General features: G+C 41.4%; 1 protein-coding gene across 10 annotated transcripts in view; it reads left to right on the top strand.

Moving 5' to 3' along the window:
- Nucleotides 1-18913, top strand: part of TRAK1 (trafficking kinesin protein 1) — a 190686-nt gene extending 171773 nt beyond the window's left edge. For 8 of the 10 annotated variants that reach the window (XM_059728759.1, XM_059728758.1, XM_059728757.1 and 5 more), the window contains 2 exons: nt 10197-10299; nt 16065-18913. In XM_059728759.1, the coding sequence (XP_059584742.1) occupies nt 10197-10299; nt 16065-16863 (902 nt within the window). In that variant the 3' untranslated portion in view covers nt 16864-18913. Of the gene's footprint in view, nt 1-7308; nt 7422-10196; nt 10300-16064 lie in introns of those variants that run through there. The other 2 variants (XM_059728763.1, XM_059728761.1) reach the window with 2 other exon arrangements.
- The last annotated feature ends 1612 nt before the right edge of the window (nt 18914-20525 follow it).

Below are 20525 nucleotides of genomic sequence, written 5' to 3'. Positions count from 1 at the left end.
AGCACCCTCTTCAAGTTCGCTGATGTGCTGATACCAAATTATGGGGCAAAGTTAGTACACCGGAGGGCAGGGAGCAGATTCAGGCTGATCTGGACAGGTTGGATCAATGGGCAGAGATAAATAGGATGTAATTTAATAAAGATAAATGTAAGGTACTCCACCTGGGAAGGAGGAACCCCCAGCACACCTATAGGTTGGGGAGTGTCCTTCTCAGCAGCTCGGAGGCAGAGAGGGATCTTCGAGTCATAATTGACTCCAAGATGAACACGAGCCGGCAGTGTAACGAGGCCATCAACAAGGCCAATTGCACCTTGTTGTGCATTAGCAGGTGCATGACTAATAGATCAAAGGAGGTGATGCTCCCCCTCTATGCGGCACCGGTCAGACCGCAGTTGGAGTACTGTGTCCAGTGTTGGGAGCCACACTTCAAGAGGCACGTGGAGAATCTGGAGAGGGTCCAGAGGAGGGCCATTCGTATGATTAGTGGCCTTTGTGTTAGACCCTACTGGGGGAGGTTGAGAGAGCTGAATCTCTTCAGCCTTCACAAGAGACAGCTGAGGGGAGATCTTGTGGCCGCCTATAAATTTATTAGGGGAGGTCAATGGGGAATAGGGGACGCGCTGTTTACTAAGGCGCCCCAGGGAGTGACTAGGAATAATGGGTGTAAACTAGTTGAGAATGGATTTAGGTTAGATATTAGGAAGAAATTTTTCACAGTAAGGGTGGCCAGGATCTGGAATGGGCTTCCAAGAGAGGTAGTGCTTTCACCTAGCTTGGAGGTCTTCAAGAAGAGGCTAGATAGTCACCTGGCTGGGGTCATCTGATCTTGCTCCTCTTTCCTGCCGGGGGCAGGGGGTCGGACACGATGATCCATTGTGGTCCCTTCCAACTGTACAATCAATGAACCTTAAGTACCACCATCAAATTTTTCTCATATGAAGTAATTATAATAAATCTGTTAACGTGTACCACTGACAGGTTGTCTGTGTAACAGTGGTGGTACCCATACCACAGATTGAGAACCACTGACTTATGGTGTTTTGGTAAGCTGCTGTGAGGGGGCAGGGGGGTTGCTGACCCAGCCTGTGACAGCTCACCAAAACTCCTTAAGTGGCCTTCCAGTTCAAATAATTGTCCACTGCTGAGCTAAGTCCTCTGCTGATGTGGAGGCGTACTGTCACGTTTCCAAATGAATGGCATAACTAACTTCAGTCTGGAAGAAAAAAATCCATGCAAGATGTGGAAGATGTTTCTACCACTTTCCCCTAAGTGGTGCCACCATTTGCCTTTCAGTGTGTTATATTCTGTCCCACCCTAGTAGATCTCTATTGGATTTGCATTTGCCATGGCCTCATTCAAATAGAGGGGTGATAGACTGATGCTACCTTTTTCCTTGAATTGGAAAGATTCAGTACTTTGGAGGCTGCCTAATGTTTCTTAGACTAGTGGAATTAAGGGTTTGCATTAAGTGTGCTGCTGTTACTATAAAAAAAAATTGTACAAACTTATATAACCTTTGCTATCTCATTACAAATGTGGATAAAGCCCTTAGCTGATGCTAAGCTTCACCCAAATTCCTTAGAACATACCTGCCAGACCTCAGTGATCATGTGGAACATGACTGTTTTCTTTTCAAGAAAAAAGTATGGCTGAAGGAGTAGTTTCTGCAGTGAAGCCTAAGTAAACCCTAGAAGAGTGGATACAGTGTTTGATGCAAGAATGGGGGCTAAAATGGGTATTGTGGTTCTTACTGGAAAGATCCAAGGAGCACCGGCTTACTTGAAAGTAATTGAAAAAGGGATTTTCATGCTGAAAAGGTAGGGATGGGTGTTTCATTAAAAGATACAGTGGGGCTTTGTACATTTGGACACAGAGTTCATGTGTTTTGTGTTTCAGGAAATGTCATAGATTCATAGATGTTAGGGTCAGAAGGGACCTCAATAGATCATCAAGTCCGACCCCCTGCATAAGCAGGAAAGAGTGCTGGGTCTAAATGACCCCAGCTAGATACTCGTCTAACCTCCTCTTGAAGACCCCCAGGGTAGGGGAGAGCACCACCTCCCTTGGGAGCCCGTTCCAGACCTTGGCCACTCCAACTGTGAAGAAGTTCTTCCTAATGTCCAGTCTAAATCTGCTCTCTGCTAGCTTGTGGCCATTGTTTCTTGTAACCCCCGGGGGCGCCTTGGTGAATAAATCCTCACCAATTCCCTTCTGTGCCCCCGTGATGAACTTATAGGCAGCCACAAGGTCGCCTCTCAACCTTCTCTTGCGGAGGCTGAAAAGGTCCAGTTTCTCTAGTCTCTCCTCGTAGGGCTTGGTCTGCAGGCCCTTGACCATACGAGTTGCCCTTCGCTGTACCCTCTCCAGGTTATCCGCATCCTTCTTGAAGTGTGGCGCCCAGAATTGCACGCAGTACTCCAACTGCGGTCTGACCAACGCCCTATAGAGGGGAAGTATCACCTCCCTGGACCTATTTGTCATGCATCTGCTGATGCACGATAAAGTGCCATTGGCTTTTCTGATGGCTTCGTCACACTGCCGGCTCTTGTTCAACTTGGAGTCCACTAGGACTCCAAGATCCCTTTCCACCTCCGTGCCACCCAGCAGGTCATTCCCTAGGCTGTAGGTGTGCTGGACATTTTTCCTCCCTAGGTGCAGCACTTTGCATTTCTCCTTGTTGAACTGCATCCTGTTGTTTTCTGCCCACTTGTCCAGCCTATCCAGGTCTGCCTGCAGCTGTTCCCTGCCCTCCGGCGTGTCCACTTCTCCCCATAGCTTTGTGTCATCTGCAAACTTGGACAGAGTACATTTCACTCCCACGTCCAAGTCGCTGATGAAGACATTAAAGAGTATCGGTCCAAGGACCGAACCCTGCGGGACCCCACTGCCCACACCCTTCCAGGTCGAGACCGACCCATCTACCACGACTCTTTGGGTGCGACCCTCTAGCCAATTCGCCACCCACCGGACTGTGCAGTCATCCACATCACAGCCTCTTAATTTGTTCACCAGTATGGGGTGGGATACCGTATCGAAGGCCTTCCTGAAGTCCAGGTATACGACATCCACCCCTCCTCCTGTGTCCAGGCGTTTCGTAACCTGGTCATAGAAAGAGACTAGGTTGGTCAGGCACGATCTGCCCGCCACAAACCCATGCTGGTTTCCCCACAAACCCATGCTGGTTTCCCCATAGCCAAAGGATTGGGAAAAATGAGAGAAGGTCATTCATAATTTGTATTTCCTTCTCGCACTTGGCTAGTTTTCAAAGCAATTTCTTATTTGAATATTGGCAACATTGCTCTTTCTCAGCTTGCTTGTCTTCCAGTGTAAGTCCCACTTTAAGGGGAGATGGGGAGGGGAACCCAGGAAGTATCTCCCTTTCAGTTATTCTTGGCAGTCCTTAAAAATGATACAGCACCCTTGTTTAAACATAAAGTTCCCCAAGGATTGTACTGCAGTATCTATAGGGTCACTGTAACCTTCTGGCTAACTGTCAGGTTATAGGCATCACCTGGGAACTTTACATTGCAGAATCAAGATTATGAAATTACCTATATTCTTTAAAACATGTATTTATTTACACTGGGTTTTTAAGATACCTAAAATGGTGGGGTTGTACAAGGATTACTGTCAAGTTAAAATGCAATGTATGCATCAAAACTGCTTTTGAAATAATTCTGTCCATAATTTTGTTTCTAAAACTTGACTCAATCTCTGTTATAGAACAGGTATTTTTGAGTTGTAGGTTTCCTTGTCCAAGTCCCAAACCAACAAAGCACTTTTTAATATATCTGACTTTGAATTCTTTGTTGTCCTATTAACTTTAATGGCACTCCCTGCTAAATATTCAAAATTCAGCTCAGGAATTGTACTGAATAGTATGAAGGCTTGAGACCGTAGGGACTGATATGGCAGTCCTTGCTGATAAGGAGTTCCATGGACTCAAATGAGATTGCATGAGTAAAGAATTTTGGGATCAGGCTCATGCAGCCTGTTCTTTCTTTAAAAATCTTGACAATTAAAGGTTTCTTGAAAGCCGGTGTCTAAAATGATGAAAGCATCCAGTTAAAGTTCTTTAAGTCTTGTTTTTAGCAAGGCAGTATATTCACTCACTGGAGATAAACAGCAGTATTGAAAAGAATACACATTAATCCCTTTTCAGAACAAGCTGTTGATGCATATATGAATGTTATCTTTTATGGTGACATAAGTACTTCAAAGTATTTTACAAGAAGATCTGCCAATATTCAACACTGATAATGTTAGTGTGTAGAATTTGGTTTATGTTACCTAGGCTGGACAGAATCATGTTGAAGCCATAAAAAGATTCTGAAACTCTTCTTACCGTATTCTTGTGTTTGGATATTTTATGGAAGGCCAATTGTAGCCTAGCCATATTCTGTCCCAAATAGCAACGTGTGAAACTAGTACACTTATAGAACTAATGTATTTCCATCACAGCCCATTTTTAAAATGACTTCTCTCCTTTAAACCCATTATTGCTCAGTTTAAACCTGTTTTAGCTCCTAAGGATAAAATAAGTGGGAAGCCTAGAAAAAATGATGGTATCACACCAGAGAAGAAAATTAGTTTTCTCTTTTACAAATTTCTTAAAAGATATCCATTGGGAATAATGTTGTGTCATTGAAATATAGGACCTGGATTGACAAGGTGTTGAGCCTGTTTTGGAGGCTATGAGCTCACAAAGGATGCACCAAAAGAGGCATTCCTCCTAGGAGGCACTGATATCAATGATGAACAGCTGTTGTGCTAACCAAATTTTACTTGAGTATTTGATGTCTTAAATAAGTTGCTGAATGATGGTTTTTATCTCTTTCCCTTGTCTGTGAACATTATTTCTTAATTGCATGCTTCTTTCAAAAAAAATTACTATGAGAAGGTGGTGACTGAAGATGTATGAGGTATGATTAGGGTTCAGCAAAAGGCGCTGGGATTTCTCACTTGCTTAAAGTTCAAGTATTTGCATACATGTTTTTGAAGGACTAATCACAAATTCATGATTGCTTTGGAAACAAGCTATTTCAACTATAAACATCTTACTTATGGTGCTTCTTATGCATAAGCAGCATTTTACCATAACATTTATTTTAGTTTATAATGCAAAGTATGCTTAAGGGGATGTCAAATATTTGCATATCATCTTATGCACCATGGTAAACTCCAGCCTGGTCCATTTTGTCCGTGTTGCACCTTCCAAAAGTTTTCAGTCTATGAATCTCTGGTTTCTCTCTGACATCATCTGAAAACCACAGGCTTTCACCAGCAATTGAGAAGGTAAGCCCTCAGAGGCCCTTTTCTCTTTCTTGTGTCAAAGCTTCCATCTTCTATTGCCTGGGGGAGTCGTACTGAGTTAGGAAAGTACCTTGAAAACATCCATTCTGCTCTGCTGTGTGATGCCACTGTAAATGTTTGGTTTTTTTCCTAGGCAGCCTATGTGCAGGCACTTTTGGAGAGCGCTGTGCGTCATGGATGTTAGTACGCAGCAGTGCTGGATGCAGGGCCCCTATATGCTGTTTCTTGTATCCATCACTTTATTGATTACAGAAAAATAATAGGGCAATTCTTCTGTTGCAAAGAACTCAGAGCACAGCGGCTCAGAATGTTTTTGATGCTCTGGATTCCCAATTTAAATCTCTAGGTTTACCTTGTGAATTTTGTAGGTGTTTGCACACTTAATGGTGCTAATATTGTATGGCACCCTGAGGCACCCTTAAAAGGGTCTCATAGCACCCTGATTAAGAATGACTGTCTTTAGACTGTAAATTTAAAATGCTCTCTGAAGAAAAGCAGCCAGAGATAGGAGCCTCCCCCTCCAGCCAATGACTAGATCCATTCATCAATAGAAGCCCAAAGCAGAAATTCTGGACCAAATGGTATATTCTCGAGTTAAAGGCAAAATACAAGCGAACGTGGTCTCTGCCTCCCTTGAAGTCTTTGTGCCTTTCCAGCTAAGTTGTATTCCAGTACTGTAACTGTTTCTGAAGGACTGTGGGTTTGACAAACAAGTAGCTTATAGTTCAAGATTGTCTGATGCATTTGGCTCAATTCAACCTCACACACATAAGTAACCTTAGCATAATGGAGATCAGGAGTCTGGACAAAAAACTATGAATTAATGCTTTTCTTTTACTTCCTTTAATTTTTTATATTTTCTCCACATACCAGACCTGCTTGCCAATTTTCTGTGAAGGAGACCAGAGCCTTGCCTGGCAACAAATCTCTTATGTACCTCGGTGCATGAAATGACTGTAGGCAGGTTACACAGCCTGTTGAGGATCCCTAGCATAAGTTGTAGAGTTGGAATGTGCCTGCACAACGCAATCCCCAGCTGATAGAATAGTCTTTGGGGCTGTGGATAAGTGAGATGAATTTGAAATAGCCCTGATTACATTGATTCAGCCACAATTACGTTGATTCAGCATAAAATCACCTTTACACCTCATCTTCAGGTCCTGAACAGAGAGAGGCTTTGCCAGACCAGAGGTGGAGCTGTCCAACCTAGATTTCCTCACTGGTACTTATCTACTGTAGTTGCAAAACACTGTAGCATGCGTATATTTAGTAAGTTAGTTTTGATATTGGAATATTTTTAGGCAAGAATCCAATAGCTAATTATCAGATGTAATTCCCTTTTCAACATTTTTTAGGGCAAACAAAGTTTTTAAAATTATAACTATTGAGGTTCAAAGCAGTACTGAAAAGTTGCATCCTTTTGTTTTAAGTTACCGAGGAGAAAACGTATCCAAACTTTATGAGGAAAAGAGTTGGCTTGGTGTTTGCATGTGTGAAATATTAGTTTTAAAGAGAATTTTCTGACTCTGTCGTCTTTGTCAAACAAATTGCATTTTTTCAGTTTCTCAGTTTTCCTCCTGATATGACTTCTAGCTGTGAATTGAACTTCCAAAAGAAATGGAATGAAAATGAGACAAATAGTGATATTCAGGGACACACGTCAATGTCCCAGTGAAATCTACAGATTGAGTCAGAATTCTTAGGATAAAATCAGATCTATGCTATGGAACGTGTAGGAGAGAGATCAGCACTACAGACTGGAGAGAGATTTTCCCCTTGGCTATGGCTGCAGGGTTTTTTGTTCATTTAATGACATCTACAGAAAAGTTTTTTAAAGAAGCATAGGAATCTAGATTCTTAGGTGTTGTAAATCCTACATAATTCCATTGATTTCCACATGAATTTCTACCACCTCAACACCTGTCCATTCTTCTGTAGGATAATTTAGCCTGAGGGTAAACCTCTGGCTTTCATTTTCTTCATGTTGTTTTGCAGCACTGGGTCCTTACTCTCTCTCCATATTTCATTCAAAGGATGGAAAATGCGACAGCCAAATGATAGACTTCTCTGACTGATGGAGGATGAGGCTGGTTCAAATTTTCTTAGTGGTATTTTGAGGATTGAAAATGTGGCTTTGGAAATTGATTTCTTTTTGATCATTCAAATTTGTTCCTTATTGCTGGGGTCAATGACTTCTGCACTTTTAGCAGCCTTTTCCTATCTCACACTCAATAATAACAATGAGCTTTGCTTTTGCTAATGCAACTATATATCTTCACTGTGCCCATTTCAAATCTGCGGGGAAAGTACAATTGATGTCTGCTACAGTGGATGTTGCAATCAGTAGGGAAGGGAATACAATTATTATATCATAGCCATGTGCATAATTGGGGTGAGCTCATAATCTAAAATCAGCATTGCTTTGTTCTGTTCTCTTCTGTCATCTAGCAAGACCTGCTTTATTTCAACTTGATTATGTCCAAATCCTTTGTTTTGTCCAAATAACTTTTCATGTCTGGTTATTTGAGATCCTTTTTTAGTTTTTATATTATCTCTATGGTGTGCAGAGAATCATGATTGCTAGGCTTTGCTCCCATACATAGTAGCTATTTACATGGTTTACACTAATCTCCTAAAGCAACTGGATTCTGTCAAGGATCATGTCTGGAGATGAAGTAGTTGCTTTTCTTAAATATTGTACTAACAGTCAAGCTTGCTTACATACTACTCCAGTGTATTTAATCACAAACATACCAGAGTCTTCCCTTAATATGGAGCAATGTGTTCTGTTGTTAAATGGATGGAGAAGTCAGCTCCTTAGTGATCACTTGTCACATGCTTAGAAACTTCCTTCTGTTTCCACTCCCTGCTTTTTTCCTTTTGCATCTGTTGCTTTCCCATAGTCTTTAAGGACTGCTTGACTGTCACATAAAGAAGGGAAATACAATGACAATTCAAACTTACTTTACATATTGCTGAGCACTCTGGAAGTTGTGAATGGTGTCCGGCCAGTGCAAACTGTGGAGTAGTCACATACTGCAGTATTAACATGTGACCTACTTGGGGAATGTCTCAAGGGGTTGGGGAGGGGGTGATGGGGTGGGAAAATCACACGCATGTTTTACTGTGCATGTTGTTTTGATCACTATTTTTAGAAGCTCAATTATGAAGTAGAAGAACCTATGCAATCATGATATCTTTGATATAGTACTTCAACTTATTTTGTGTTCTTCAACAAGCTTTTCAGTTGCATGGCTCTTAAACTTTCTAGTTACATTGTAAAGAACTATATTCCACAGCTGCATGTTATAGCAATTATTTAAAGAAAAAAAAACCTACCAAATTTCTCCTCTAAAGATCACTGGCTTGAGTGCTTAATTATTTACTATAAATCATATCACCTCATCTTTAATTTGTCCCCAGGATATAATTTTTTTAATGAAATTAACCATTGGATGTACCAAAATGTTTGGCCCCACTCATCATAGTGCACGTACTTATGAATGCTCAAAAATTGCTATATCCTGCAGCTGAGGTCATTCTGTCTTTGGGAGGCATGGGAGTATAGTAGTGGAGTACATGTCACAGATGTACAGTAGTGGATCCAAAAAAATGTAATGATATTCCTTATGGATGTGAAAGGGGAAAAAGTTGATGATAACTTACAGTATGTACAGATCCCAGAGCTTTCTAACTAATGTTTCTGTACCTTTAGCTTGCACAGAATAGCTGGATCCATTACTGACATAAAAGGTAATGAGATACCTTTGGCCTGGATCGGTAGAAAGGCTGAAATGCACAAGTCTTCAGGATTTAATTCTTTTAGGCACAAAGGCAAATTTTTTTTGCTCTACCTGGGGGGGTGGGGAAGAAACCTGCATCACGCTTATAGGCTTGGCAGTGCTACACACTAGCACCACGGCTGAAAGAGACTTAGGGGTTATGATTGACTACAAGATGAACATAAGCATCCAATGTGATACAGCAGTTGGTAAAGTGAACAAAACTCTGGCTTGCATTCATCGATGCTTCTTGAGCAAGTCCCAAGATGTCATCCTCCCATTGGACTTGGCCTCGGTGAGGCCGCAGCTGGAGTACTGCATCCAATTCTGGGCTCTACAATTCAAAAAGGGTGTGGAGAAGCGTGAGAGAGTCCAGAGGACAGCCACACGCATGATCAGAGGGCAAGAGAACAGGCCTTATGAGGAGAGACTGAGAGCCATGGGACTCTTCAGCCTGGAGAAGCAAAGGCTCAGGGGTGATTTGGTGGCAGCCTGCAAGTACTTAAGGGGTGTGCATCAGAACCTGGGGGAACGCCTATTCACCAGAGCACCCCAAGGGATGATGAGGTCCAACAGTCACAAATTCCTCCAAGACTGTTTTAGGCTGGATATAAGGAAAAACTTCTTTACTGTCTGAGCCCCCAAGGCCTGGAATAGACTCCCCCAGAGGTGGTGCAAGCACCTACTCTGGACTCTTTAAAGAAATATTTGGATGCTTATCTTGCTGGGATCCTTTGACCGTAGCTGACTTCCTGCCCCTTGGGCAAGGGGCTGGACCCAATGATCTTGCAAGGTCCTTTCCAGCCCTGATGTCTATGAAATCTACAATATCAAAGTAGATATATGTCTATATCTACTTTGGTTAGTCTATAAGGTGCAAATCTACTCCGCTTCCTACTTGCCTTCAGACCAGCTTGGCTCACTGTCTCTTTGCAGAATGATTCCCAGTTGCAATAACCCAGTGAGCTTGTGTGTTTGCCTTCCTTGCACTGATCCAGTCCAGGTATCGCATCACTTTTTGCATCTGTTTATGAGCACACAGACCTTTTTATTTTCCTTTTATGTATAAATGCAAAGAATTTGCCTTTTTTTTAAATTTAGTACATCATCCTGGGAAGTGCATGTCACAAACCAACTCCACCTTCACCTTCACCACCTGCCGCATTCTGCACCCCTCCGATGAGCTCACGCGAGTCACTCCAAGGTAAGGGCTTTTAGAGGCACCAAAGGAATTCAAGGATTTGTCACCATCCTCTAGAGAGATGAAATAAGTCATGGTGTAAGCCAGTGGTTAGCATGCTTTTGCTTCCAACCCCTGGCATAAGGAAAGACATAGCAATGGTGATATCCTTTCTGGGAGTGGGGAGAATTATAACACATCTCCAAAGCGTTCTTCTCCCTTTACACTCTCTGCTAAATCTCACCCAATTTTAAGAGGGATATGTGGAGGATTCAGCTTTGGTAAGCCAATAGGAGATATTTTAGCATCTATGTTCTGTAGTTCAAATGTGGGGAAGAATCAGAAATGAAGAACAATGCACCTGCCTCATTTCTGCAGCAACCCAGGACAGCTACCAAGAAACAAACCCTGTTCATTCACTCCTACTATGCACATATAACTGGCTGGAAAAAAATGTCTAGTGATTGCTATTAGTGGCACCTGTTGTGTCCATGGCTGCTCTCAGGATCCTGCCTGAGTTGAAGATCCTAAGAGCATCCATAAGTTTGTTCCAAAAAGTGACTAAACAAGTTTTGCATTTGATGCAAGAGCACATGTGTGGGACTTGTTTCTTTGGCAAAACTGGATCACAATGGAGGGAGGTGTAGATTTACATTGATTTGCTACAGTATTTTAACCAGGGGCTTCCCACACGTTTGCACCTGAAAATCAATTGGATGTATCAAGTTTGTGTGTTCACACACAGTGAAACGAGCTGTCATGTAGAGCACCAGCATAAGTTCCATATACGCCCTCAAAATTTTTTTTTACTTAGTATTTTTCTCTTGCCCTACAGGGGTGAATTTCACTCATAGAGAGGATTGAGGGACTAATCATTTAATCAAACAGAAGAGCTGGAGAGTGGCGGTCCTTGCTGGGGAAAGCATTTGAAAATATCTCCTGCGTTCAATTTGATGCAGGCTTAAAAGCATAATGAGAGCTGCTTGCTATATATCAGTGTAACTGTTTGAAATGAAGAAATGACTCTGTCTAGTCACTTGAGCAGGCTGCTCTATAACAGAGGTCACCGATAGGCACAGGATTAGTTTTTGTAGAGGGACTAAGGATTTGATGATCAAGGAAAATTAAAGAATTGGACCTCATGGCATACCTTCATAACAAGTTGGAGGCCCAGCTTGTGCCATCACTTTTTTTTCCAGTTATAGCAGGCTTACACCCAGTATCCTTCCACTTCCACCATCTTCAGCTTTCACCAGTCTCCACAAGGGAGAGTACTTAATGTTTCCTTATTCGGGATTTATTTCAAAGATCTAAATAAATGAAGGATATTGCTTGGGAACAAAACTGGTGCTGAATGCATGTGACCTATATTTGGGGCATTTGATAAATTATGGCTAACTGTGAACACATGGTAGCGCATGAGTATTTAGAGAAGTGCAAGTATATGATGGTAGATCTGCCTGTATATGCATTCATCCCCGGGGGGTATAAATAAAGAGCCAAGGTGTTACTTTTCCCTTCTAGTACCCCTACTTAAATAAGATGCTTCTATTTTGCTGCAGCTCCTCTTTTTAGAAAGTAGACAATGTAGAAGTGCTCTCCATTATGTCCATAATTATCCCCCTGAGGTTGCATTGACTGCTAAACTTCCATTTTGCTATAACTGGAAACTAAATTCAGCTTCATTTTAGTCCATTCTCAGGGGCATTGGTACCCCAGTATGTAACATAGTCACAAACATGTGATGATATCAACGGTGAGGAGGAACTCCTTAAACTATAAATGATTCTTCACAGGTCATGTGAGGAGGACGATGAAACTGCATTATGTCACGTTATGCTGAGTGGAGATATAGGGCAGACACTATGACCCAGCGTGGCAGGGGGTGAGCAATACTGCCAGCAGTTTCTGTGCTGGCAGGGTTATGTAGAAGGAATGCTAGTGTGTGTGGCACCAGCTAACCCAAAGAGCTTAGATATTTACCCCACCGGTTGCATTTCAACCTAACATCCTAACACAGGTTACATTCTAACCAGACTAAATTTCATATAGCAAAGCAAGGTGCTGATCTTAAACCTAATGCTGGCGCTGTCACTAGGTTGAGGTACTTAGGCCACTTCGGGTCTACTTTTGTTTTATTTCCTATGGGTGTATTTGGGCTGCCTTGAAGCAGTTCATTTTGGTGGGAAAAGTCCTTCCAGTTAAGGTGATACAGGAATATAATACCACTGTAACAGCTCTTTTCATACCCTTCTGGACTTCAGCGTATATCTATGCTGGCAAAGTAGCAGAAATGTTAACTTCTGTTATGGTAAAATGAAATAAAGAGGGGAGTCGGAAAGAGGGGGAAAGATGGTCATTCATATTGGCGCTGACTTCGGTTTTTGCTGGTGGGTTGTTTTTTTTTTTGCTGGGGGGGAGGGGATAGTCGAGTCCTGCACATGCCCGGAAGAGGCAGCACATTACTTCAACCCGGCTCGCCCAATGCCTATAAAGATAGGGTGCTTTAATGGGCCTTTTTTGGTGCTATTATCTAATAGGTGATTGACTCAGCTTTAGCTAAAAGCACCAAGAAGCCCCGCTGAAGCACTCAATCTTTGCAGAAGCTGCAGTCAGGTTGAAGTAATGTGCTGCTGCTTCCAGTAAAGTGGGTTTTTGGTTTTTTGGTTTTTGGTTTGTTTGTTTTTTAAACATGTGCAAGCAGCCACAGAGATCTAACACACAAAACCAAAACAGCTGTGGCTCATGGGTGCTGAGCACCTGCTAATTTTTTTTGGTGGGTGTTTGAGCCCTGGCGCACCCACAGACTTGGTGCCTATGGTTATCCAGGAAGGCCAGAAAGATTTTTATGGCTGATCTTTGGTATGTTTTATTTGTATATCACTTAAATTTGACCATTATCGGTAGCATCCCTAGTTTCCAAAATGTCTCTGGTTCCAATCTTTACAAATTAGTTCATGAGTAAACTTTCTCCTTCTTCTCCCTTCTATGCACCCTCACCTCCCCCGGCTTTTTAGGACTGCATGGATACCCCTATTTTTAGCCAAGTGATGCAGTGTACTGTTGTGACTGTCTTTTTGTCCATGGCTCTTTATTGTTGCCACCATCAACTAATCAGATACAAGATGCAGCTTCAGTATGTGGCAGAAAGACACATTCTTAACTAACCTCTCCCTGTTCTCAGCCTTGCCTTCCAAGTGTGTGTGTGCACTGCTGCAGCAGTCATGTGTTACCTTCTTGGCTACAATAAGGAGCCCTCCCCCTGCCACTGTTCCCAAGCCTGAGAAAGCACGGAATAAAATTGTTTGCCTGTTTCGGTTGCAACAAAAAGCCACCAGGGGATGCAAGGAAATTAATTTCCCAGGCAGCTGAGAGCTGTCAAATTGGAATGTTAAAACCGATAAACCTTGTGATGGTACTTGGCTGTATGTTACATTTGTTGCAGCTGGGGAATCTGTTGTAGATGTGTGGAGAATTCCTATAAAGAACATTACTCGGGGGAATGCACTGTTTCCTGACAGTACACAACACAATTTCTCTGGCCCTGCTTGTTCACTTACTGCTTGGCCACAGGGAAGGAGCAGCACTTTGAATTATTGGTGCTTTACAGATGTCTTGACCAAACCAGTTAAAAAGCTGTCATGCTCTGTGATATGTCAGGATTAAAGTGTCTGTTCCTGTTTTTTTTTTTTTAAATAGACATTATTTAGCATTAGGTCCTGTGACCATAACTCTTGGGTATCTAAGAAGAAATGTTCGTGGAGCATATAAACTTGTACAGGCAACCTCCGCTTAACGCTATTTTGCTTAGCGCTATTTCACTATAACACTCATTTTAAATTGATATGTGATTTCACTTATCGCTCAGTGAGTTCTTCATAATGCTCACGGTCACCATCTTGGGTCATTAAAAACAATTGCGGTCACCATCAAATACTTTCGGTTTGGCTTAACGCTTGTTTTGCTAAACGCTTGGTTTTTCAGGAACCAATTAAGAGTGCTAAGTGGGAGTTGCCTGTAGTGTTAATTTAGTTCGAGTCCATTAGCAATCTGTTAACTTGTGTTAAAACCTCACTACAAACTCTAATCACGGCAAATCCTAAGATTTTGTCTCTCTGGGCACAAAGAGGATGAAGTTTGTTACCATAGGGCTTGCCTCCACTTGCCAGAATAGCTATTCTGATAGACTCTCAAGTGCAGATAAGACCTTTTAAATGTAATTCAGTTGAACTCCACACCCTGGCACTGCCTGTCTCTGTGGATACAGTTCAACATCTTTCAAACAAAAAGGTTAAACTGTGCCTATGTGACTGAAAACCTCCTGTTTTGCCCACATAGACCTGACCAATGAGGCTGCATTCAGCAGTCATAAAATGGTTGGGAAATCACTTTTTAAGGTTTGTGAGTCACTTTAAACTTCTCCTGGTTGAAGGTCTGTATTTGCAATGTTACCATATCTTGGATGGTAAATAACTATAGCAGGCAGTTCTTTTGACTTCAGATTTTGAGTAGGGGTCATACAGACGTAAAGTTACTTAGTTACCTAAACCTTTTTCTGAGATGGCAAGTGCTTAGTGACTGCTGTATAGCTGGAGAGGTCTGAGTCTAATGCTCAAGTAAACATCAGTAAATTTAAGAATTGATATTTCAGCACATAGGAACCTAAATATAACGTTTGTCACCATTGTGCTGTTAATTTTTTGGGAATGGAAGTTGAGTTCAGTCCTCATTCGTGGGATAGGGCTTGGCAGCTGAGAAGGAGGAAGTGCACCAGAATTAGTGCCATGGGGTATATGGTTTTTAATCCACAGATATTTTGTATATGAAATGTATAGTCATTCCCACTTTCCTTTTTATTTCCCACCTTCTGGCCTATTGCCTAGGTTGCTTTGGTTTTGGTGTGGAGAGGAATGGGAGCACTCATGGATCACAGCTATACAAATAAGTCTTTGCATATTTAATTTCCTGCCAAGTTGTCGATCACTCAACTAACAAGCAATTGGTAGTGAATGGCTTTGTTTGCTTTTTTTTTTCCCCCCCTGTTCTCCCCAAAGGTACTGAGTTTCTAGTAGGAGTTTCTCTGGCAGTGAGTGCTCAGCACCTCTAAAAATCAATCCACAATGCTTTTTTTGCACATTTTCTGCTACATGCAAAGGGGATAATTCTAGCTAAGCATGTCAATGAAAATGCTGAATTCCAGCTGCTTTGCTATACTTCTTCTGCAGCAGCTAGAACAGAGGCTACACTTGAGCTCATCTTGCTCTTATAGGTTCTGCTTCCCATCATTTGTAGCCTGCCATACAGCGAAGGCAGCATTGCTGGAGCCATAAGCATTAGTGTAGCCATTTGTGTAGTAGGTTCAAAATTGTGGCTCTTAGCCACATCTCAGTCTTTTAGAAGCTGGTAGTAAACTCGCATTTATTTAATCCTTATCTCATTGAAATAATTCGGATTTTTAGGGTCAGTTATTTGGTCCCTTGCAGTCAGTGAGCAAAGCCTGTAGATGCCAAACTATTTAAGACCGTTTATTTGAGATGGTGTCAAATGTTTGTTTGGATTTTGGAAACTGTTAATCCAATTGTCCTGGACAAATATCATGTTTAAAGCTTTGCACTTGGAGAATGACTGCTTGTACAAAATTTGCAATTCATGTAAGCTCTGGATACAGGATACATTTCTGGGTCCATCTTTCAAGCGTTCTTGGAAATGGAAGGCCTGTTTACTTTCTAAAATTGTTACATAGATTGTGGTTTCTAAGAAGATATTAATTCAACTTCTCTTATTTTCAGCCTTAACGCAGCACCTACTCCAGCTTGTGGCAGCATTAGCAATTTAAAAGGCACCCCAGTGGCTACCCCATGCACCCCTCGACGTTTAAGCCTGGCAGAATCCTTCACTAACCTCCGGGAATCAACGACTACTATGAGCACATCCTTGGGACTGGTGTGGCTGCTTAAAGAACGGGGGATCTCTGCAGCCGTGTACAATCCACAAAGCTGGGACAGAGCTAGCAAGGGCACTCTCCTGACCACATATTCTCCTAAAATGGCTATCATTCCTTCGACTCCTCCAAACTCCCCTATGCAGACTCCCTCTTCCTCCCCTCCATCTTTTGAATTTAAATGCACCAGTCCACCTTATGACAACTTCCTGGCTTCCAAACCTGCCAGCTCCATTTTGAAGGAGGTGAGAAATAAAAAGAACATCAGGAACAGTGAGAGTCAGACGGATGTGTCTGTCTCCAACCTTAATCTTGTGGACAAAGTGAAGCGGTTCGGGATTGCCAAAGTAGTTAGTTCAGGGCAATCACAAGCTCCTTCCTTAAGCGATGACCAGGGACCTCTTCTTTGTGGGGCACAGGGACCAGTGAGGGCCTTTGTTCCCACAGGCCTGGTGCCAGAAGGTCTACCCTTGGGCTGCCCTGCTGTAACAAGTGCCATTGGGGGCATTCAACTGAACAGTGGCATTCGAAGGAACCGGAGCTTCCCAACTATGGTGGGCTCCAGCATGCAGATGAAAGGCCCTGCAACTCTCACTTCAGGCATCCTCATGGGAGCCAAGCTACCGAAGCAAACTAGTTTACGGTGAAGGATTTAATTTTTATGGCTTGTCTTTTAAACAGATACCAGGAATCCTCCTTTTCCAATCCTTTTTGTTTTGTTTTTCTTCCATTGCCTTCTGAGTTTGACAAATCAACTTTGTGCCTAATGGGAGAAGCGTGTAAATTTGTACAATGTGTAAATATGTACCTGAATCTGATAGATTGTAACTAATTGGATTATTTTACTGTCAACTGAGCGCAAAATGTTCTTAACACTGCAGTTTGCTGTACTGAGGGTTTAACTTGCTAACCTTTTGAAAGGGTTATTTTTAAAGATGCACTGAAAAAAAGAGACAAAAACATCATAACTAGAAAAGTGAAATTCTGTAGCTAGGCTAACTTGACAGTTAGAAAGCATAGTAAGGCTGTTGGGTTATTGATTAATACCTGAGACTTTGAATAACAGCACACACGGCGCCTGTGAGCCTGGGAGCATTTATACTTCATTAAATGCTTTAAAAATCACTGTTCAGCATTTGTTATTTACATTTTGCATTTGTGGTGTTGGGCTATTTGAATGCATGCCTGACCTAATGAGACTTCTATTGTTTTCTACCGCACCCCCCATCATAAAACTTGAACTAACCATGTTTTTTAGGTCAGCAGGTCTGCTGGGTGCCTGAAACAATTACATATTTCCACTACTGCTGTTTCATCTGTCACATCTATATTCTGTGTGACTTTTTGTGTTGGCTTTTTTTCACCTCCCCTGATACTGCACTGGACTGTGGAAGGGAAAATGCTTTATATTATGTTCATTGCTAACACTGAAACCACACGCCTTGCAAACTATCCCTAAGAGTAGTGTTGATGATTCATAAAGAAACATGGCAACCTCATTCTGGGAGCCAAAGTAGCTGAATGGATTGGAAAATATAGTGTTCTTTTAGAACAATCTTAAGCAGTATTGGGAAAAGGTGTGTCTGTGAAATACCATGCAGGGAAGAACGACAAAAGCATTTAGTAGCAGATTGGTACAAGTGAAAGAGAACAATTTCTGAGCTTCTGTTTGCCTGTTTTCTCTATAGATGTTATACGTAAAGAATACAAAACTAAATATTAAGTGGTTTTGTAACCCTGAGTGAGAGTCTGTCTGTCTTTCACTGTGTTTTCAGAGAAACCTGTTTTCCTACAGGTCCAACCTTGCTAGAAGGAACAGTTGGGATTTTGATCAGAAGAACCTAATGTATGCTGGAATATCCCTCCCTGCCTGTCCCAATTCTATGTTTAGGTGCTTGTAATAAGATTCAATAGCTCATGAAATAAAAATGGACAAAAAAGTTGCTTACTTCATAGCCAAAGCAAGACCATCTTTCAGCTTCTAGTTTGCTTGTTTTTTAAACTTCTGGCATCTACTTTTTTCCCCTTGCAATTCAAGCACCCAGTTTATTTATTACCACCAATACTGCACTACTTGTAACTGCCATGAATTGCCATTTGTACCAGACTGTTACTAAATCATTAGCACTGATCATTTCTTGTATAAATGGAACTGTCTTTTAGTCTTTGTGACAAGAGATGGGTGTTTTGTTTTTGTTTCTGGTTTTGTGTTTTTTGTTTTTTTTTGAATGAGGTAGATACTAGAGTAGTGCAATGGACACTAAGGATATTTTGAGAGAAAACACATGATCCAAATATTGCATGTGTTTTGAAGACTTCTATTTATTCTATGAACTTAAAAAATGTTTTAGTAAAATGTCATCAGCTCTATTTGCTGTTGTATGCGTGCACTTATTGCAAGTAACTTTAAGTATCTTTTTATTTGAATGTATCCTAAAACAGTAGATAGAATAACAATTGTTTCTGAAACATCATAGACTTATATGGACCATTTTATGTACCCAGAGAGAAAAAGCAATACCATATGAGAATTTAAAATGTTAAACTATATCATGCAATTGGGAAGTATTACTTAGCCTTTAAAGAGACAGTAGGAACTATCCAACCGCCAGGAAAAAAAAATGATTGTAACATGTCAGAAAGAGAGAACTTACATTTTCTTCACAGATGAATATCAATAAAATCAAATGAAAATTATCTGGTTGTCTGTTATTCAGCTTTATCCTGGGCTTTTAAGGTGATTAATACTTTCATCTCAGAATGTACGACTCTCACATAGCCATAAAATCAAGCCATAATGTGTGTAATTTGTAAATTATGCTAGAGAGAGACCTGGTTCAAAAACATTGATAGAAAAATCTGTGGTTTGTGACCAACTGTCTGAGGAGTGAAGTGATTCTACAGAACTGCTTTACCTGGTTTTGTTCAAACAACCGTGGAACTGACTACAATTGTATTAAAAAATTGAACAGTAAAGCAATAACTCTAGGGAATGGGTCAACTTGGACTTTTATACTGTGTGTTGTTTAGAGTGGGGCATAAACATCCCCTGTATATGGACGAGATATAAATGGTGATGGTTAAAAAGCAAAGTACTGAGATGAGTTGAGGGGACCTTTGTCAGGCCTGTTATTAAATACCTTCTTATTTGGATTTATAAAGGGGACTAAGCAGCATGCTAGCAAACTTTACAGCTTATAATAAATAAGCAGCAGCTACAGGCACCAGAGAGGACTGAGTAATAGAAACAGATGTAAGCAAATGGGACTGGCAAGCAGAAAATCGTAGTGAGATTCAACTTCAAAAGATGCAATCTACTATCTGTGGGCAGAGGAACATTATATAAATTCTAGATATTAATTGGGAAGGGAGAAACTTCAAGGCCAGTTAAGCCAAAGGTGACTTGGGAGACTTTGCATTCTGTCCAATTAAATGGGATGTTGCAATGTAATGTGATGGCTGCCACAAAAGGCCAGTGCAATTAGAGGCTGCATACATGGAGACCTACTGTCAATGAGCAGAGAGCAAACTCTTTTGGTCCATTGTGACCCCAGCAGAAATTGTGTTCAGTTGTAGGAATCTCGTAATCAGAAATATATTGATTGATCAGAAGGAATTCAGAGAAAAGGAGCACAATAATGAGATTGTCCTTGGAAGACTGACTTTAGGAAGTGCAACTTATAGAGATAATCCTAGAAGTAATGGAAAAGCATAAACAAGGTTTTTGCACTGTTCCAGTTGTGTGATGGAATTAAGAGTGGGCTGGCTATAAGAATTAACATTGACAGCATTACATCAGTGGTGAATAGTATCCCATTGGAAGACTCCTTGCCTAAGAGTTTTGCTGTTAAAATGGACACAGCACTAGTAACCTAGAAAACAATCTGGCATGGTCAGGAAAGCAGGCATAGGCCTGGTAATTAGTACTGACATTTTATTACAAATTGTACCCTGAGGCTTCAAACATAGTACAGGACTGCTGCCCAGCAGCTTACCATTAGAAGGCTTTTTTTTCCCCCCCTCCCCTCAACTTTTATGATCCATTTGAGTCCATGAATTTAGTAGCTCTTATGTAACATCCTCTGTATATTATACTGCTGCCAGGAAGTGCTAGGCAGCCTACAAGTCATAAGTATATATGACTTTTTATTTCAATGAACAATGGTTGTACTGCCAGAAGATACAACAGCAAGGATGTTCCTGACTTTTCTCTAGAACAGTGCCTCTCAATCAGGGTGCTCCAAACTGCCCTCATCTTCTATCTGTTCTACCCATCTATTATGCTGCAAAATTCAATCAAAATCATAAC

The sequence above is a fragment of the Alligator mississippiensis genome, chromosome 5 (assembly GCF_030867095.1).
Source record: "Alligator mississippiensis isolate rAllMis1 chromosome 5, rAllMis1, whole genome shotgun sequence".
Taxonomy (NCBI): Eukaryota; Metazoa; Chordata; order Crocodylia; family Alligatoridae; genus Alligator; species Alligator mississippiensis.
The sequence above is the reverse complement of the archived record's forward strand: the minus strand, read 5'-3'. Positions and strand labels throughout refer to the sequence as shown.